The sequence below is a fragment of the Pinus tabuliformis genome, chromosome 9, assembly GCF_031772625.1.
Source record: "Pinus tabuliformis cultivar Carrire ecotype Pingquan chromosome 9, CPIR1, whole genome shotgun sequence".
Taxonomy (NCBI): Eukaryota; Viridiplantae; Streptophyta; class Pinopsida; order Pinales; family Pinaceae; genus Pinus; species Pinus tabuliformis.
The window spans coordinates 870,428,760-870,451,023 of record NC_142307.1 but is presented as its reverse complement, the minus strand read 5'-3'; the positions used below and the strand labels follow the sequence as shown (position 1 = coordinate 870,451,023).

Genomic DNA, 22,264 nt, shown 5'->3' with positions numbered 1-22,264 from the left:
AGAGATGGCTTTCGATAGCCTTCTGAGGGCCCTGAGTGACTTCGCCAAGGGATAGAAAGAAATCCTGGAAGAGATCAAGTGGTAGAAAAGAAAGAGGACCACACCTGGAGGGTTTTTGTGTGGGGAAACTTATGGGGCCTCTCAACCATTCGATCACCCCTCACCAACAGCGCAACACCCTTTAATCAGTGTGCCAACTCATGCCACACTGCCTTCCTTTGTGCCAGTGGCACAAATAGAGCCTGCAAGGGAGGAAGACCCCCCTCAAATGGGAGATTACTTCAGAGAGTGGCAGTTTATGGATGAAGACTTTAAAGAAGCCCTCTCCTTCAGAGATTACTGCAAGCTCAAGCAGAGTGAGAAGAACAAGGGGTATGGATGACAACAGACCCAAAACTACAAGTTGTAGAGAACCATAGGGAGAATGTATTTCCCTACTTTCGATGGCATTGCCAAGTGCACGGCCAAGGCTTGGGTTGAGAAGATGGACACCTACTCCCAACTCAACCAGATGACATAGCAAGAAGCCATTAAGATGGCCACGCTGCACATTGAAGGGGAAACCCATGATTGGTGGTTTCATGGCTTGACCACCCTAGGGCATGCCCACATAGTTTCTTATGAGGACTTCACCAGGAGGGTGGTGGAGCGATTTGATCAGAGGGATCCGAAGGCTTATTTCAGAGATCTGACCCAACTGTGCCAAACAGGCAACGCAAACCCTCCACGCTGCAAGAAGCAGTCTTGTGTGCCAGAGATCTGCAGGAGGCCATCCCCAAGACTAGAGCACCATTTCCTGCACAGACCTCATTCCCACAAAAGGGACATGAGACCAGACCTCCACCTCAAAGAACCACACAAGGGAGGGGGAAATTAGATGAGGAGACACGGAAGGACCTTCGAAGGCGGAAGTTGTGCCTCACATGCAGAGAGACATGGGCACGAGGCCATCGGTGCACTGTTGTGAGAGCACACTACATTGAGGTTTTTTCTAATAGTGACTAAGAGGACGAGGTGGAGCAGGATTGCGATGGGGCAAATGGCAAGAGTCCGGTAGACAGAGAGACACCACCACCACCTCCACAGGGTGGGGCATCCCTTGCCCCAGCAGGGGGAGCTCTCGCTTCCTTATGTGGGATTCCCAAATTTTTGACATTGAGGATCAGAGGCATTGTACGGGGACAGAGGATGTCAGTGCTAGTAGACAGTGGGGCTACCCACAATTTCATAGATGCCTAGTTGGTCCAGAGAAGGGACCTCACCACAGCAAAGTTCGAGGGCTTCTCAGTCCTAGTACTAGGTGACCATACAATACAGTGCTAGATATGTGCCCTCCTTGACAGTAGTTATGGGAAACTACTCGATGACCGACCATTTCTTTGTGGTCAATGTGCTAGACACCAATGTGGTGATGGGTGTCCAGTGGCTATATTCCCTTGAGAGAGTCACGAGAGATTGGAGGAAGCCGAAGATGGAGTTCATTGAGCCAGATGGCAAACTAGTAGTCTTGAGAGGCATGCAGTCTTATCCACCCCAGACTGTTTTGGCCCACCAAATGGCAGCAGATTTACGACATGGGGACATTGCATGGGCAATTGAGCTGAGGATCTCAGAGGCTGGAGGACAAGCTCAACCACCATCGGCAGACATACAGGGCTTGCTGGACAGGTACGCAGTAATGTTCGGGGACATTCCACCAAGGAAGCCACCAGACCAAGGGTTTGAGCACACTATTGAGTTGGAGCTAGGTGTGCAGGCAATGATCACCAATCCTTTAAGGAATCCCAAAGCCTATAAGGACGAGATTGAGAAGGTCATCCAAGAGCTTCTAGCATTGGGCCATATCAGGCCAAGTTCCAGTCCTTTCGCTTCTTCAGTGGTGTTGGTGAAGAAGAAGGATGGAACCCTTCGGATGTGCATTGACTACCGGGCCCTCAACCAGAAGACACTAAAGAACCGGTACCCTATACCCCACATTGATGAGCTGATGGATGAGCTTAGAGGAGCCAACTACTTCTCTAAGATTGATTTGCATTCAGGGTACCACCAGTTCAAGGTGAGGGATCAGGATATCCCTAAGACAGCTTTTCGTTGCCACTATGGGCACTTTGAGTTTTTGGTCATGCCATTTGGGTTGACCAAAGCTTCGGCCACATTCCAATCATGCATGAACCATGTCTTTCGAGGACAGTTGAGGAGGTTCGTGCTAGTTTTCTTCAATGACATACTGATTTACAGCCGGACATGGTAGGAGCACCTCCAACACTTGGAGGAGGTATTGTGCATTTTGGAGGAGCAGCAGTCTTATGCAGTGTTTTAAGACCCGGTCGAGTCAATCCGGGTCAAAGGGTGGTTGAGTTGAAACAGGCAGTGACTCGGACCGGCCGGCCGGGTTGTTACTAAGCCAGCCGAGTTGGATATCGACTCGGCCAAGTCAGTATCCAACTCGGCTGGCTCGGTAACAACCCGATCGAGTCCGAACCAACTCGGCCAGCTTGGTAACAGCCAATCAACGGATTTTAGCGACTTTTTTTTAATTGGTTTTTTGGGACCCCGAAGCCCACCGTAATGTGCCTTTGGGTTCTTTGGGGTCGATTTCTCTCTCCTAAACCCTATAAAACCCACCCAACCCCTCTCATTTCCTCATAGCCATCTCATTGCATTTGAGTGAGAATTTGAGTGAGAGTTTGTGAGGAGTTGTGGAGTTTGTTTTTGGAGCAGCAGTGAGGAGTCTTGGGCAAGCATTGTAGGAGTGAGAAGCTTCTTGGGCAGCCACTGGAGCAGCATTGAGGAGTTGGTTTATTGGAGCAACCTTGAGGAGGTAGTTTGTGCCCAAAGGTATTTTTTTCACTTCTAAAAATCTGTTTTAGCTTATTTATTTTTTAGCGCAAATCTGGAATTTGAAAAGTGTTTTTTGTGAAAGAAATGAACATTGAAGCAACGCTATTTTTTTGTTTTCATTTTCAAATTATTTCCTTTGATTTCCAAGTGAAAAAATGGCACCTAGAGTGAAAGATGTTGCTTGGGCATATGTTGAAATGGTTAATAGTCAAATGCATTGCAAATTTTTCCATAAAAGAATTAAGGATGGTCTGGGGAACATTGATACTCTAAAGCAACACTTGGTAGGGATTAGAGACCAAATTACTCCATGTGAATCACTAGAAATTGGGGAGATTAGGAAGGATTTGTTAAATAACTTTGAGAAGTTTAAAGAAGAAAAGGCTAGGCAAAAGGAAATAGACGCTGAAATTGGGAGGAAGGGGAGTATACAAAAAATGATGGCTAGCAACCCCCATTTTGATTTTGAGGGTTCTTCTTCTATTCCTTGTAGTGATGCATCCAACCCCTTCCGATATGTTCCTCCCTCTTTGGAGTCTATTCAAGAAAAGGGTAAGGGTAAAATGAAAAAGAAGGGTGATATGAATATCAAAATTTATTTCACTCTCACACCCTCCTCTCCATCAGATGCACATGATCTTGAAGCTAGTAGAACTTTGCAGCCCACTTTAGATGACCATTGGAAGAAAGAATTGAGGGAGACTGCTTGTGATTACATATGTAGATGGTGGTATGATGTTGATATCCCCTTCAATGCTTCCCGTTCACCATATTGTGAGCCTATGTTTGATGCCATGCATGCTGCTGGAAAAGGCTTCAAAGCCCTACTATGCATGAGATAAGGGGGTATCATTAGCAGAAATAAATTGCCTCCATTATTGAGTATTTGAAAGATCTCAAGGACTCATGGGCAAGAACAGGATGTACCATCATGTCAGATGGATGGACTGATCAAAGGAACTGTACCATCATAAACTTTCTTATCTTCTGCCCACAGGGAACCATGTTTCCAAAATCAGTTGATGCATCTAATAAGGTTAAGGATGGACAATTGTTGTTTTAGCTATTGGATGAGGTTGTTGAGGAGGTGGGGGTGGCTAATGTTGTTCAAGTCATCACAGATAATGCCTCTAACTATGTTCTTGCTAGTAAATTATTAGAAGAAAAATACAAAACCATATTTTGGACCCCATGTGTTGCACATTGCCTGGACCTCATGCTTGAGGATATTGGCAAATTAGATTGGATCAAAAACACCATAGATCATGCCAAAAGCATAAAAAAAATTATCTACAATCATTCATGGATTTTGAGCCTTATGAGGAGACACACAGGGGGCAAGGATATTATTAGGCATGCCATCACTAGATTTGCTACTCACTTTTTCACATTGCAATCTAAGCTTTCACAACATAGAAACTTGCAAAAGGTATTTTCCAGTGATGAATGGAATCAAAGCCAGTGGTCTCTCAAACAAGAAGGCAAAGAATTGAAAAAGAAAGTTAATGAAGAAATATTTTGGAGAAAGGCAGCAGAGATTATGAAGGTTGTTGAGCCACTGGTTAAGGTGTGGCAGTTGGTGGATGGAGAACGATTGGCTATGGGCTTCATTTATGAGGCTATGGATCAAGCAAAGGAGCAAAAAAAGAGGGCATGCAAGGATAAAGTGGCTAAGTATGGGCCCATTTCGGCAATCATTAATGAAAGATGGAACAATCAACTTCATCGCCCTAACATGCAGCTGGGTATTTTTTGAACCCATGGTATCATTATAAAGCTCTGGTAGCAAGAGCTTTGAGTGTGGAGGTTAGAGATGGATTGATTGACTGCATTGATCGCATGATCCCATTGGAGTGTGATCAGTTGGAGATACACCGACAGGTCACAACCTTCAACAAAGCCATAGGTACCTTTGGGAACAAGCTAGCAAAGATTGCAAGGGAAGCAGATGAGCCACGTAAACAAAAATTTCAATTTTCAAATTCTTGATACTTATTTTGTTAAATCATTTATAATTTGAAAGTTGGATATAATTTGTGATTTTGTTGAGCTAACTCATTACACTCCTATGTTTTTTGCAACACAATGGTGGGAGACTTTTGGTAGCCATTGTCCTCAATTGCAGAAGTTTGCAATTTGTATTTTGAGTCAAACTTGCAATGCTACTGGGTGTGAGCGCAATTGGTCTGTCTTTGAGAGGATTCATACGAAGAAGAGAAACCATTTGGATAAAAAATAGTTAAATGATCTAGTCTATGTCCAATACAACCTCCGGCTCAGATGCAACCAATTGTTGAACAAAAGACCTGATTTATATCCCATTGTGTTGGAAGATATTGATCCAACATCAAATTGGGTAGTGTAGAGCCATCTAGTAGAGTTTGATTCTGATGAGGATCTTGATTTTGATTTACAGACAATGGCATCACTTGAACATAATGTTCAGTTCAATGCAGATCCACTTGTACCAGCCTCAGGGCCAGCCCCAAGTCCTCCAGTTGCAGGTACTTCCTCTACTCAGCGACGACGGAAGCGCATATCTCGTCTATCTCAGCAGCCACTAGCTACATAGCCTACTAGTGCTACCACTTCTACAGTTGCAGTTGGAGATGATGATGAGGAGGAGCCATGGGATTCCCTGTCTGACTCTGATTCAGAGGTTGAGCCAGATGATGTTGGCTCCTCTAGTAGTAGCCAGCAATACTAGTCACAGTTTACCTTTGTTGTAGAGGCCATTTCTAGCCTCCTTGGTTATGTGTTTTTGTTTTGATCTCTATATCATCATCCTGTATGTATTGGACAATGCACTGGGTGCCATTTTGATATAATGGATATATTCATGAGCCTACTTTGATAATATGTTGTATTCTATCTATATTCTAAAGCTTTGTGTTTGGAAACATGAATGAAAATCTTTAGAATTATGTTTTTTTATAAAAAATAAATATTTAATGTATTTTTTACAACGACGGAGTCATTGAAATCGAACCGGCCAAGTCGATACAGAGTCGAAGTCGGAGTCGACCCTCAGCCGAGTCAGAGTCGGAGTCGAAGATTTAAAACATTGGTTTTATGCCAAGCTCTCCAAGTGCGAATTTGGGTTGACATAGATGCTCTACCAAGGGCATATCATTGGAGCTGATGGGGTGAAGGTCCATGAGGAGAAGACTCATGCCATTCGGAATTGGCTAGTACCCTGAGATGTGACTACGTTGGGGGGCTTCTTGGGTATTTGCACCTATTACAGGAAGTTTGTCAAGGGGTTCTCACAGCTGGCAATACCCTTGACCAACTTGACCAAGAAGGGGGCCTTCGCATGGATAGATGGAGCACAGGTTGCCTTCGATCACCTCAAGAAGGTGATGAGCAGTAGCCCTGTTTTGGCACTTCCAGATTTTTCCCAGCCATTCACGGTGGAGTGCGATGCATCCTAGGTAGGAGTTGGAGCAATATTGTCACAGGAGGGGCATCCCATTGCTTTTGAGAGTCGAAAGCTCCTACTGCATGAGCTATCATATTCCATATATGACAAGGAGATGTTGGCCATTATGCATGAACTGGCCAAGTTCCGCCAGTACTTGGTGGGCAACCAGTTCCGAGTGAAGACTGATCACAACAGTCTTCGACATTTCATGGGGCAACAGGGCCTCAATGACAAGCAACAGAGATGGGGCAGCAGGGCCTCAATGACAAGCAACAGAGATGGGTCAGCAAGGTGCATGCCTATGACTTCGATATAGAGTATGTGCAGGGAAAGCACAATGTGGTGGCAGATGCTCTATATCAGAGACCAACTGGGTTATCTCTCATGAGCATTTACCATGATTGGACGGCTCAGTTTTTGGTGGAGTACTCCAAAGACAGGAGGGCATGCAAGGTATTGGATTTGGTACCCATGCAGATGAGTGTTACCGTGTGATGGATGAGGTCATCTATTACAAGGGGCACATTTACTTGGTGCCCAACTCGCAGTTGAGAGAGAGGGTACTTCAGACAGCACGTGATTCACCACTGTTCGAGCACCAAGGGTTCCGGAAGACTTGTATGGTTGTCCGAGAGAGACTCACGTGGAAAGGCCTCAAGGAGGACGTGCTGCAGCACATACGGGAGTGTGAGGCTTGTCAGAGGAACAAGGGGGCGCTGACCCACCCCGCAGGATTGCTACAGCCACTTCCCATTCCGGGGGGGGAATGGGAAAGTATTTCAATGGATTTCATCACAAGGCTCCCCACAGTACAGGGGAAGGATTGCATATACGTAGTCGTCGACAGGTTGACTAAATTTGCCCACTTCTTTGCCATCCCCACTAGGTGAACGACTGCACAAGTTGTCGAGTTGTTCTTCCCAGAGATTTTCAGATTGCATGAACTCCCCAAGAACATAGTGAACGATAGGGACAACAGATTCATGGGAGGATTTTGGCAGGAACTCTTTAGGTTGGTTGGGACAGAGCTCACTCCTAGCACTAGTTATCACCCTCAAACAAATGGCCAGACAGAGAGAGTCAATCAGTGGTTGGAGGGGTACCTGAGGAACTATGTGACAGGTCAGCAGAGGACTTGGATTTGGTGGTTGCATCTAGGCGAGTACTGCTACAACGCCACGCACCACATGTCCATCGATATGACTCCTTTCCGTGTCCTTTATGGATATGATGCATTGTCCTTTACTGATATTTTTTGGAGACAGTCAGGCCACAAAGGCCAAACACTGGGTCCAAGAGAGCCAAGATATCCTCAAGGCTCTCAAGGATAATTTGGTGACTGCCCAAAATCAGCAAAAAATTTACGCAGACCGACACAGGACAGAGAGGCACTTTGAAGACGAGGAATTGGTATATCTCTAGTTGCAGCCTTACAGGCAGTGCACGTTGAAGCAGAAGGGGGACGAGAAGCGACAACCACACTTCTGTGGGCCCTACTGAGTGATTAGACGAGTTAGAGAGGTGCCTTACGAGTTGGAGCTGCATCAGGGGAGTAGGATCCACAATGTTTTTCATGTCTCATGCCTTAAGAGGGTGTTGGGACAACAGGTGACAGCAGCAGCTGATCTACCCCCACTAGATGACGAGGGCCACTTGGTGTTGGAACCGAAGGCCATTTTGGAGAGCAGGGGGAGGAAACTGAGGAGCAGAACCATCAGGGAGTTCTTGGTGCGCTAAAAGAACTTGTCGGATGAGGATGCCACCTAGGAAGGTGAGCACATATTGGAGCACCTCGCTTTGAGGTTGCTTGAGGGAAAGCAACATCTGGGAGGGCAGGATTGTCATGTCCCTTCTCAAAAACATTAGTAACAGGGTGTTGCCACCCTATTTTGCACATTTTTTAGTAAGGAAGAGGACCCCACACTTTCGAGCTAGGGACTAAGGGGCCAATTCGACTTTCTTTAGTAGCTAGTGGAATGTGGGGGCCACTCACATGGGAGTTCGAATTAGCTATTCGATATGCTTGGAGGGAAAATCGAATGGGTGGATGGAGGGGCCCACATGAGGCTAAGGAGGCCCAAGGAGAGATCAACGCTCATTTTGTTTCTCATCTTTGACATTTGCAAACAAACACTCATTTGTACACTTCGTTGTTTGGCGAGTCTACCCGCTATTTAGCCACGAGTCTCTCAAGCGGAAGATTCAACCTCTACTTCGAGGGACCATCTGTGCCTTCCCTAGCGAGGTTGTTCCACAAGAGTTTTTAGGAGTTCCAGGGTAGTGACATACACCAGCAACCAGCGCAAAAGTAAGGAGTGCGTATTTCTGGGCAGCCATGAAACACGCAGAGGAAGATTGAGGCAAGCAGAGATTTGATTGCTTGTCCGGGAGTTGGGGAGCTAAGGTAGCAACATTAGACCAATGTTCTTGTTGGGTTTTATAGCTAGCTGAGCCAACATTCCAGCAATTCGAACTATTGGGTTGAGGGGCAGCACAGAGGCCACACAATAGATCTTCGTGGTACTTGGGAGCATCTGAGTTGGGCAAGATATCATCTAGGGAGTCAGGGATTGGATAGCATGGGTGAACTCAGCATTTTGGAGGAGTTTTCAAGTGGAATTACAGGCAGTTTCCAGCAAGTCGAAATTGGCAACTAAAGCTGAAGTGACGCTCCAAGGAAGTCGAAAATCAGTAGTTCAAACCAACTAAAATCCCTTCTGCTTTTTCTGGGTTTTTCGCCAAGGAGTCCAAGGTTAAAAGCATATAAACTTCTGGGCAGTTTTAGTGCACCTTCAAGCCATTCAAACTTCAACAGAGCAACAGTTTTCTGGTCAGCACAGTGTAGATTGGTGCAGCAACAGGGCAGCCTTCAACTCAGCCATTTTCCTACTTGGGTTTGGTCCTGCTTGACCTTTGAGACAAGCCCAGGTTCACAATTCCATCATCTATTGTATTTGCCTTGCATAAATATAATAAAATGGCTCAGAAGTTCTCCATTTGCAGCTTTTATATGGGTGTTTGTTGAATATTTCGTTTTTGTAATTTGTTGCATGTATTATTTGCTTGTTATCACTTGTATTCTTGTTTAGGAACATTACATATTCTTTGAGACTCTTCACTCTAGACCAAGACAAGACCTTCCCTCCACACCAACTCAGCCTCAAAGAGTTTTTGACCTCTTTCTAGCAACTTTGACTAGGCAATAGCTTCCGACAGTGGACAAACTTGGAAGACTTCGATCTCCCAATCCAGAGCACAAAACAAAGAAAGAGAACCACCAAAATTTCGTTTTTTCTTTTCTTCTTAGACCTCCCCAAACTCGCATTCACTTCAGCTTCCCGGCAACAAACTTCGCACCTTTTCCCAGCTACAAGAGAACTTTGCACTTCTTCCTAGCTACAAGAGAATTTCACACTTTTTCCCAGCTACAATAGAAATCGAACTTGTGTGTGAGAATGATGCTCCAAATGAATTCAATGAGCTTGCTTTTATAGACTCCATGTGAGGTCGAATAGGGTCCTTAGGCCGACTTGATCTTCTTCTAGGCCGACATGGTGTGGAGGTTACATAATTCATATTTGACTCAATACTTAACCTTTTTACATGATTCAAAAGCCCAAGAAGGGTCTCTTTAAAAGTACAATGACTCTATTGACTCAGAATAAATCCTAGAAGTCCTCAATGGGGACTTTGACCTAAAACATGATGACCCAAGCATGAAACCCATGCTTTAATGAGTCAAAATAATAATAATAGAAAATATTTTCTTTATTGTTTTGACAAGTACATTACATGATGACTCAAGTACATTAATGAAGACCGAACATAGTTACATTTTCCAACACTCCCTCTTAACTAGGGAGGTATTCATAATGTACAAATACAATGGAAGATCTCAAACTATATGAACCATGAAGAACTTTAGGCACTGCAATGCCATGGACTAGATTCCTGACTAGGGCAATCTATCCAAGTGGTCTCTCAACAATTTAGGCACCGCAATGCCATGGACTAGATTTCTGACCAAGGCAATCTATCCAGGTGGGACTAAGATGGACTCAAGCTTTCAGCGCCTCTAGGTACCATCAGGCTTACTTGCTAACCATCAACCCAAAAATCCAGGTGTGTTTCCAAAACATAGCTCAATAACCAACACCACCTTTCCAACTTTGAGACCTAGACATCAACACAAAGTGTCGGCCAGATGTCTTCCCAGGAAATGCTTCACTCACAAAGCCTCAACACCCCTTGATCCAGCAGATCAAGGATGACCAATCTCTCCCAATCAAATAGATTGGTAACCAACATGCTATTAAAACCTCCGAGAGATTCACCTGTACAAACACAACCCTAATCAATAATATACTTTCATATGTACATAATCAAATACAAACCTTCGGGGTCGTTCTAGATGTTGCTCCTCAACTCAGTAGGACTATCAACCGAATCTTTGACAGAAGATTCCTCAATTATATCCTTTCCTTTACTACTTCTCATCCAATAACATATCCTACAAAATACATTCTTTCAATCAAAACCAAGCTATGTCGTCCCTCCAAACCAGGAAGTATCTCTTCATCAGGATTCCCTCTTAATCTTAGGGAGATCTCTTCTATGCAGGCTTCCTTTGTGAGATCAACTTCTTCTTTTCAACATCGGAGAATCTTTTGCGGCTTCCAGCCATTTCATTAGAGTTATTATCATCCTCATCATGCTTGTCACATCGAGCATCTTCACCAAGTTGAAGATTGTGTACCTGCACAACTTACATAGCAAGTACAACCAAATCTATAGAAGCATGAAGTTAGCCATATCAAAATCACAGAAACATTTCAACTTTATACATATCAGATACCTAGACTTAATTTACAAACAAGAGACATATAGTCTTCAACATCTTGCTAGGAACATTTTCATACACCCTAGACTACTTCATAATAGCTTTCATTCCATCTAGGGTTTCAATGTGTCTTCCAAAGGTATGACATACCTTCTTACAACATACAACAAACCCTAGAAACAATTCAGACAAATATAAAGCATCTAACAAAATTCATATGTTAGACTTCTTACAAGGGTTTCATTATCTAGATTTCATACAAAAGAATCAATCAAAACGAATCACAACTTAGTCACTAACATGACCAACTTCCACTAGGGTTATTTGCAAACCCTGGATTTCTGATCAATTATCAATCCCAACCAAAAACTCAGATTTCAATAATCTTACACAAATCTCAAATTATCATATAGTCATCATACATCAGAGATTTCTACTTCTCTTAAAGTTTAACTCCAAAACCCTAGAATCCCATTTTCACAATCTCAGCAATCATTAAATAAATAGATCTCAGATTGTTATATTTCACATACTAGACAATTTAACTACTACTATGGTTTAGCTACAAAACCCTAGATTTCCAAATATCATCATCCTAGAATCTTAGAAAAGGACTTCCATCAAATCCTAAGACTTATGACCATCAATAACTAGGTCAACACATATATCTACGAATTCATACATATCATACATAAGCATATCATATGTCTGACAACATTAATATATCTGACCTAGGCCAAGCTAGGGTTTCAACCAAAAGGACATATCTATACATGCGTAGATTTCATCATCATGCACAGACATTTCATATCATGTGTTAGTCAAACCCAACTTCACAATGATCAATTAGAGTTAGGCATACAACAATCTTGATTACACTAGGGTTTGATCAAACAAACACACCCATACCAAGGACAACATTTCTAAGACAATATAAGAGCCTTGCTCACACGTTCCACCAAACCCTAATGGGCTAGGGTTTCAATGTAGAAACATAGCAAAACCAACCTTACCAAAACTTTAATGGTTTGAGATTTTAGACCTTATCATTCAACCCTAATAAGTTAGGTTTTCCTGATCATACCAAAATCCCAAACATGACATCCTTAATAAAAACTTCAAACAACATTTCACAATATCCCTAAGCAACTTACGATTTCAAACATTCACACAAGCATGCCCTTAGGTTAGGGTTTTCCAGAACATGTCTAAGGTTCTACATAATCAGTGAAGAATATGAGTGGGGTGGGTAGATTTATCAAGAGATGAATCACCCAAAACAAGAATCATCATGATTCAATGCATCTAAACATAACAATGTTAGTAGTAGATTATCAAATGAATAATCCTTTCAATATTAATGTATTTAAAGCATACCTTAGTTTCTTGACCAACCTTGTCTTGAAAGATCTTCCTTCATACTCCCTGCAGATGTTTTTCCTAATCAAGACAATAGAGGGAGAATGGTGATTAGTATTTAATATAATCAAAACTAATTGAATACATGAACCCAAAACAGAAAAGAAATGAGATCCTTATCTTTGGGAGTTGTTATGGGCTCCCTCCAAGGCTTGAGGGATACATATAGACTTATAAAAACAATAAAAATGTTTTTTCCAAAACATGTTAAAAACTTATAAATTCTAAAACATATAAAACAAGATATTTAAAGCTACAAGCAAAGGACTTAGTAGTGTAAGTCCCTAATGTCGGATTCTTTAGGCTTGACTTTCTTTGAGTCTCCTTCCTCAGCAAAGTTGACTTGATCCCTTCCTCTCTTCTTATTCTTTGGATTGTCGGGACAATCACTTCTATAGTGACCCTTCTTATGACATTGATAGCACTCTATCTTGGACATATCAACTTTCTTCCTTGGTCCCTTCGATCTCTTTCCTTTATATTGAGCAATGTAAGCATTTGATACTCCTTCAGGATTGGTAACCATTGAGATCCTTAGTTCTTCTTGACTGCAGGCAGTCCATAATTCTTCAAAGGTGGGAGCTACCTTCCAACTGTTGAGACCTGCAACAAATGCACCCCAAGAGGGTGGCAATCCTAATAGAGCAGTGATCACAAGTTCTTTGTCTGGAACAATCTCATCAATGGCCAAGAGATCATCCCTGAGTCTAGCTATCTTCACAAAGAAGGTTGCCACAATGTCTTATTTAGTCATCTCCGTGGTCCTTAGCTCATTTTTCAAACTTGCTACTTGACCAATGTTCTTAATAGTAAATAATTTCGACAAGGATTCATACATTTCCTAAGCATGATCAATGTTAGCTATGAATAGGACAAGGTTGTCCTTTATTCCTTCTACCATCAAAATCATGGCCACCAATTCCAATTCCCTGTATTTTGTTGTTTTGCAGTAGCATCGGATGTGCTATAGCCATGAAAATTGGTGGAGAGGCTAAAGCGCATGAGATCTCCAAGACCCAGAAATTGTTTGGGAAATTCCATCCAGATGAGGAGTTATTAAAATAATTAATATTATTAATGGGTTCCTAAATGTAAACTTAGGAAAATAAAAATATTTATGGGTATTAATAAGGATAAGGATGAGAAGCTTCTAAGAGACGAGGATCAAGTCTATTTTAATCTTAGCCATTGATTAGGGACTTAATCTCGACTGTTTATTCATCAACAGGAAAAGTATAAGAGAAGACTTGAGGGTCATTTGGAGACACACCAGCAGATACTCAGTATCCCAAGGAAAATCGATTTTCTCAAAGAGGAAGAAAAATCGATTTCAGAGGGAGAGTTGCAGGGTAGAGGATGAGGGGGGTGACTAGTAGCAATCAGGAAGCTCAGAAAGGGTGACGTAGGGGCTCTGAGAGACAGCACAGAGGGAGGTGTAAATCAAGGACGCATTGAAGGATGGAGCAGCGCAGAGCCAAGAAGGATGACGCGGTTAAGGAAGGAAGTCCTCCAGGGTGTCAGAAAGTCTCAGAGAAAGGTCTCATGTGTTTTCTCCCATTGTCTATGTAAAATCCTTTTGTAAAAAGCGATTGTTGTTGGAGATTAATAAAAACCATCCTCTATTGCATTGGTTTTCCCGCACTGGGTTTTTCCTGGGACAATTGTCCAAAAGTAACTGTGTTAGCGTGCTTGATTCTTGTGCATATATTTGTTTCTGTATCATGGTGTGATATCTACAGTAGAATTTATTTTAATATTTACTAAAGGGATTTCATAAATAACTTATTGAGAAATAAGTAGTTAAAATAAATCAATTGCTGCAGTAGTAGAATTTTTGTTTATAAATTTTCACATGGTATCAGAGGGAAGATTCAAAGACAGGAAGGGAAATCAGTTATGGGTCAAGGGCATGTGCAGAGGCATCCACGTTAGGAGACTCGTGCAGTTTTTCAGAAGAATGCACAAGAGATAGAAATTTTAATTTCTCTATGTTGGCTTCCAAATTGGAAGAAGAAGTTGCTTGCATAGCAAGCTCTACATCGTCAAGGGTATGGTATATAGACAATGGAACCTCTCTGCATATGACAGGAATCCGGGAATGTTTAGATTATCAGGAGGAAAGAATGAATTTTCAGATCACCATGGGGAATAAGGCAAAGTGTACTCCAATAGGGAAGGGTACTATAGTTTTTCAAATAGAAACAGGAGAGTGGTTCCAAGCTACCAATGTGTTGCATGTGCCAAGACTGGGGATGAACTTACTTTCCGTATCTCAACTTCAAAGCAAGGGATATGACATTTTCTTCATTAAGGATAAAGTATACGTCAAACACCCGAGTTCGAAAAAGAAGGTACAAATTGGAATCAGAAGTAACAAGTTGTACAGGTTGCAACTAGAATCACCAATGGCACTAACAGGCAGTAATGGAGACAAGGATTTGAATGAAATATGGCACAGAAGGATGGGACATTTGCACTAAAGGGCTCTGAAAATTCTCAGGAAAACTATAACAGGAGTTCCAAATCTTAGTACACAACGAGATGATGTATGCAGAGGGTGTGCTCTGGGCAAATATGCCAAAGCAGCGTTTCCTAGAAGTAGCAATAGGGACAAGAGTGTACTAGGATTGATACACTCAGATATCTGTGGACCAATGTCCACAAAATCTCTTAGTGGTGTCGCATACTTCATCACCTTCATCGATGACCACTCCAGGAAGACTTGGATTTATTTTCTGAAAACCAAGGATAATGTTTTCGGCCAATTCAAAGAGTTCAAGCCTCTAGTGGAGAATCTAACAGGAAAGAAAATAAAAGAGTTGCGTTTAGACAATGATGGAGAGTATGTCGACAAGGACTTCATCAATTTTTGTACTAGGGAGGGCATCAGAAGAGAGTGGACAACTCCCTACAATCCGGAGTATAATGGAGTAACAAAAAGGAAGAACAGGACTATTGTGGAAGCAGCTAGGGCTATGATGTATGATCGGGTTATGCCAAAATTCTTGTGGGCAGAAGCATGCAACGCGACAGTCTATGTCCAGAATAGAACTCCTCATAGGGCATTGGGCAAGATTACTCCAGAGCAAGTCTTCACCAGGAAGACACCTAAAGTCGGTCATTTCGGGATATTGGGGAGTTTAGCATCTTGTCGTATACCCGAGGAAAAGAGGAAGAAGTTAGATCAAACAGCAGAGAAAAGATATCTTGTGGGATATAGCGAGCATGCTAAGGCATATAGAATCTATCTTCTAGGGAGTAAGAAGGTAGTAATTCGGCGAGATGTGAAGTTCATGGAGGATAGGACCTTCAGAAAATCTCAAGAAATGCCTTCTGAGGAACAAACAAAAGATGAGTCGTTGATCAAACCACTTCAACCAGCGGAAGCCAAAACAAAAAATTCTCCCTCAGAACAGGAAGAGGAAAAGCTAACAGATATACCCACTACCAGAGGAAGAACAAGACGGGAACTCCGACAGGTTCTACAGGATGCAGAAGATTTCATTGGTGCACCGAGGAACAGTAAAAGGGACTGAAGACAACCAGATAGATATCAGGCCTTAGTAGCTCAGGTTGGGGAACCTTCCAGATTTTAAGAGGTCGTTCAGCATCAAGTTTGGATGGATGCGATGGTGGAGGAATACAACTCTATAATGGTGAATCATGTCTAGGAAGTTGTACCTAGGCCTCAGAACAAATCAGTGGTAGGTTTGAAATGGATCTACAAGATCAAATACACTATAGATGACAATGTGGAAAAATACAAAGCCAGGTTTGTGGCTAAGGGGTATGCTCAAAAGGAAGGAATAGACTACGAAGAGACCTTCGCCCCAGTAGCCAAGTATACATCTATTAGAACTGCGATATCTCTTACAGCATAGACGAGGTGGGAGATTCATCAGATGGATTTCAAAACGACATTCTTGAATGGGTAGATAGAAGAGGAAGTATATATTGAACAGCCAGAAGGATTTGAGACACATGGAGAAGAAATCTCATGTATGCAGATTGAAGAAAGCCTTGTATGGACTCAAACAGGCACCTAGAGCATGGTATGGTCGAATTGATGGCTACTTGAAGAAGATGGGGTTCGTCAAGAGTGATGCAAATCCCAATCTTTACTATCTGGTTGTAGAGAATGAGCCTCTAGTCCTAGTGTTATATGTGAATGATCTCTTCTTGACAGGATCATCTAGGCTCATCGAAGATTGCAAGAAGAATCTAGCCACAAAATTTGACATGAAGGATTTGGGACAGATGCATTATTTCCTGGGGTTGGAAGTTTGGCAGCAGAAGGGTGAGATCTTCCTTAGACAAGGGAGATATGCTACAAAAATCCTGAAGAGATTCAGGATGCAAGACTGTAGGCCTATGGCTACTCCAATGATCACCAACTGGAAGAAAATTGATGCATCAGAAGACAAAGATGTTGATCCCACCTTATACAGGTAGCTCATAGGGTCCTTGATGTATCTGGTCAATACCAGGCCAAACATTTGTTACACTGTCAACACCCTCAGTCAATTCATGGTGGAACCAAAGAGGGCGCATTGGGCAGTAGCCAAACATGTTCTTAGATATATACAGGGAACAGTAGCGTATGGACTCTTGTACACCAGAAGAAATGATATCAGACTGAGTGGGTTTACTGATGCAGATTGGGATGGAAGTTCTGTAGATCGGAAAAGTACCTCTGGGTACTATTTCAACATTGGAGTGGGGAAGACCTCTGGTGTAGAAGGAAACAAAAATTCGTAGCTCTAAGCTCAGCTGAAGCATAATATATGGCCACTAGCACAGCTTCATGCGAAGCCATATGGCTTAGAAAATTGCTTGTGAACCTATTCAGAAGAAGGATGGAAGCAATCAAGATCATGTGTGATAATCAGAGTTGCATCAAGCTCTCTAAGAATCCAGTATTTCATGATTGGTCAAAGCACAATGATATTCGGTGTCACTTTGTCAGACACTGTGTCCAACGAGGAGCTATACAGTTGTTCTACACTACTACAAGAGAACAGGTGGCGGACATCCTTACCAAGGCCCTTGGAAGAACAAAGTTCATTTATTTCAGGGAGAAGATGGGGATGATAGAGAATCCATCTCAGTAGCAAAAATGGATAAGTGTCAGGTGTTGCAGTGCGGCAGTTAGCATTGTTATGGGCAGCATGATGCAGCATTTGAGAGAGAGTTGCAGTGCAAATGTTGTGTTGGGAGGAAGGACCAGCAGCAACACGAATGCAGAGGGAGTTGCAATACATATGTAGCAGTGATAGGGGTAGAATCCATGGGCAGTAGTACAAGAGGCAGCAGTGTAGAGGATGTTGGGCAACAGGCCGAGCATCAGCACAGGTACCGGTGCCGGATGATCAAGGTAATGTTCAGTGGTGGAGCATTACTAGAGCACATTCCTCGCTAAGAGGGAGTGTTGTTTTGGGGTAGCATCGGATGTGCTCTAGCCATAAAAATTGGTGGAGAGGCTAAAGCACATGAGACCTCCAAGACCCAGAAATCATTTTGCGAAATTCCATTCGGAAGAGGAGTTATTAAAATAATTAATATTTTTAATGGGTTCCTAAATCTAAACTTAGGAAAATAAAAATATTAATGGGTATTAATAAGGATAGGGATGAGAAGCTTCTAAGAGACGAGGATCAAGTCTATTTTAATCTTAGCCATTGATTAGGGACTTAATCTTGGTCGCTGATTCATAAACAAGAAAAGTATAAGAGAAGACTTTAGGGTCATTTGGAGACGCACCAGCAGATACTCAGTATCACAAGGAAAATCGATTTTCTCAGAGAGGAAGAAAAATCGATTTCAGAGGGAGAGTTGCAAGGTAGAGGAAGAGGGGGTGACTAGCAGCAGTCAGGAAGCTCAAAAAGGGTGACGCAGGGGCTTTGAAAGACAGCGCAAAGGGAGACACAGATCAGGGGCGCAGTGAAGGACGGAGCAGCGCAGAGCCAAGCAGAATGACACAGGTCTGATGCAGTTAAGGAAGTCCTCCAGGGTGTTAGAAAGTCTCAAAGAAAGGTATCAGGTGTTTTCTCCCAATGTCTATGTAAAATCGTTCTATAATAAGCGATTGTTGCTAAAGATTAATAAAAACCCTCCTCTGATGCACCGTTTTCCCGCAATGGGTTTTTCTGGAGACAATTGTCCAAAAATAATTGTGTTAATGTGTTAGATTCTTGTGCATATATTTGTTTCTGTATAATGGTGTGATATCTGCAATATAATTTATTTTAATATTTACTGAAGGGATTTCATAAATAACTTATTGAGAAATAAGTAGGTAAAATAAATTAGTTGCTGCAGCAATAGAATTTTTGTTTAGAAACTTTCACATATTTCACTTCATTAGCATCATTGGAATCCTCTATAGGCTTCTTTACTTTTCCTCTTACCAAGTCCAGTACCTTGTTCTTTTCAAAAATTAGATCAATCCTCTTCTTCCAGGACCTGAAGTTAGAGGCCCCTTCAAGTTTGTTCTCTCCCTTGATTGTGTTAGACATCTTCCTTGAATATAGTAGACTCCTCTCAGAAAGTCCCTTTGAATGGTTCCTTGATCAAGTGCTTGAGATTGCCTTTTACTTTTTTCTTCACTAAAGCTCTGATACCATGTTAGAAAATTAGAAAGGCAAAAAGATCTTCTTGTTTTTGACAACTACTTGTGATGTTTCCTATTATTACAATTCTTTACATCTTCTTTATTTTAGTTCATCAAGCAATTACCAAAGAAGCAACACATAAAACAATAGACACCAGATGTAGGCACAGTTAAGGCAAAACCCCCTCGAGGGGAAAACCCAGTCAAGAAATTCTTCCTTCCAATAGTATTTTTTGAGACTCTTCACCCTAGACCAAGATAGACCTTCCCTCCACACCAAGTCGGCCTCCCTGAATTTTCGACCTCTTTCCTGCAACTTCGACTAGGTAGCAACTTCCAGTAGTAGACAAACTTGGAAGACTTCGATCTCCCAATCCAAAGCATGAAACAGAAAAAGAGAACCACCAAAATTTCGATTTTTCTTTTCTCCTTAGACCTCCCCAAACTCGCATTCACTTCGGCTTCCCGGCAACAGACTTCGCACCTTTCCCAGCTACAAGAGAACTTTGCACTTCTTCCCAGCTACAAGAGAATTTCGCACTTCTTCCCAGCTACAATAAAAATTTAGCTTGTGTGTGAGAATGATGCTCCAAATGAATTCGATGAGCTTGCTTTTATAGGCTCCATGTGAGGTCGAATAGGGTCCTTAGGCCAACTTGATCTTCTTCTAGGCCGACATGGTGTGGAGGTTACATAATTCATATTTGACTCAATACTTAACTTTTTTACATGATTCAAAATAACAGGAAGGGTCTCTTTAAAAGTACAATGACTCTATTGACTCAGAATAAATCCTAGAAGTCCTCAATGGGGACTTTGACCTAAAACATGGTGACCCAAGCATGAAACCCATGCTTTAATAAGTCACAATAATAATAATAAAAATTCTTTTCTTTATTCTTTTGACAAGTACATTACATGATGAATCAAGTACATTAATGAAGACCGAACATAGTTACATTTTCCAACAGTAATGATGACAGAAGTTTATTTTACCTCTATGCCTTCCAAAGATGTACAGGGAGGGAAGGAATCTGTTGTTTTCTTTATTCTTTTGACAAGTACATTACATGATGAATCAAGTACATTAATGAAGACCGAACATAGTTACATTTTTCAACAGTAATGATGACAGAAGTTTATTTTACCTCTATGCCTTTCAAAGATGTACAGGGAGGGAAGGAATCTTCAACAGATAGTGACTTTGGTGGTCCTTTGTCCCTAACAGGTGTTAGGTCAATTCCCCTGCATGCATTGAATAGGAAACTGCCTATTCTCTCACCAAACCTACGTTAAAGAAACAAGTTTTACTAAATCAATTAAATACTACACAGACATATTGCTATCTATTGTTCATATGCCTCTGAAGGCATCCATGACAAAGCATAGAGGAAGTAATAATTAATATAAGAATCTCACAAATATGTGAAGATTTCCATACATCTGCAATAGCTGTTCCAAAGTGCATACTTTAAGATCAGTCACTGTCTGAACTCCAATTTCCTTTAGCATAGTTTCTGTTCGATGCCCAACACCAGGAATCTGTCAACACAAAATCTGTTAGATATAAGGGACATTATAGGCTTAAGTTTGAAAGACTGCAATGCAAATCCTACAAAAGTTATCAAAATGACAGCTAGAGCAAAGACATTATGGACTTAAAGTTTGAAAGATTACAATTCATATCATACAAAATTTGCCAACATGACTGGTAGAGTATGTCCAATGGACCTTACGAACTGGAAGTGGAGAAAGAAATCCTGGCACAGCTGACTTAAGAAGGCACGTCTGTTTATTAGGCTTATTAACTGAACATGCCAGCTTTGAAAGCATCTTCTGTTACATAAGAAGAATGACCATTAGAAGAATCCACGAAAATATTACAACCAGCTCAAGTTGATTCAAATTAGAAATAACAAGCATCTGTAAAAAGATTATTGGACTTAAGTTATTTACCTGCCAAAAGATTTCCTTGATACTGTTACGCTTTACCCCACCTTACAGTAGGGGTACTCCTGCTAAAATTTTGTATTTGAATAAACAGAGCAGTTTGGTGGCATGGCTGGTTGTATTCTGATTTTGGTCAGTTTCATGTTTCCCAAGGCAGTTCACATTTACCAAGGCACTGGTCGAACCTCTTCATGCACTTTTAAGGCTGTTTTGCACATGTGGATACCCTCTTTACATGATCAAATGGCTGAGACAAACTGGACCTCAACTAGGACAGGTGGACCAGTTTCGTACGAAACCAGTCCAAACTAGCTAAGTCCAACATGTACCGACTGAGTCCATACAGACCCCACACATGCAACCCAGCAACTAAAAATCAGTTTTTTCAAAATAATAATAAAATCCTACTCCGCAAACCCTACCAAATTCCTATAAACATTTAACAGACAACCACCCTCTCCTCCCCCGTCCCCCACCACCTCCTATTTGTTTTGCAGCTCTCATTAGGGGTTTTGTGAGCTTTTGTGAGCTTTCTAAGTTCTGCAACAACACTGAGTTTTTGAGCAGCAGTAAGCATGGAGCTGGTTTGCATCTTGCAGCTTGTCTACAGCTGTCTAGTAGATTTGGCATCTTTGGGAGGGGGCTACAGCTCATCTTCTCATTCCCAGGTATGTTTTCCCCCTTTTAAAATTGCAGATGTGAATTCTGTCCCTGTTTTCTATTTTAATTTTTCCTGTTCAAGTTAAAATCTACCCCTTTGCTCCTAAATCTGCCACTTTTGTTCTTAGATTTAAGATAGTGTTTGCCTTGTAATTGATGCATGTTTTATTCCTGAATTTGCAGATTTCTTTTCATTTAAATTCCATCATCCATGGCCCCAAGAGTCAAATATGTTGCATGGACCCATTCTGATATTATTGATAACCCAATAATGTACTCCAAATATTGCAAGCAGACGATCCATCGAGGGGAGGGGAGGTTGCGGGGGGTGCATTCATAGGTTAAAACAACACTTCGCTGGTGTAAGAGGCCAAGCAACCAGCCCCGAGGGTTAGCTGAATTGGTCGAATCCCCGTCGTTAAAAGTACCTTTGCTATTGAGAGGTCACGGGTTCAATTCTCTCAACACTCTCAGGGTCAGGCTTCATGGTTGAGCCAGGGCCCAGTAGGAAGTGATCCCT

The 22,264-nt window shown here is 41.9% G+C and overlaps 1 protein-coding gene across 2 annotated transcripts in view; it reads right to left on the bottom strand.

The window, feature by feature from the left end:
* LOC149151548 (DNA polymerase eta-like) overlaps window positions 1-22,264 on the bottom strand; it is a 492,067-nt gene that overhangs the window by 168,363 nt on the left and 301,440 nt on the right. The window contains exons 6-8 of one of the 2 annotated variants that reach the window (XM_089439884.1): window positions 20,866-20,970; window positions 20,576-20,676; window positions 20,283-20,421 (exon numbers count right to left, since the gene is read on the bottom strand). In XM_089439884.1, the coding sequence (XP_089296010.1) occupies window positions 20,283-20,421; window positions 20,576-20,676; window positions 20,866-20,970 (345 nt within the window). The remainder of the gene's footprint in view (window positions 1-20,282; window positions 20,422-20,575; window positions 20,677-20,865; window positions 20,971-22,264) is intronic. The other variant, XM_089439885.1, reaches the window with a different exon arrangement.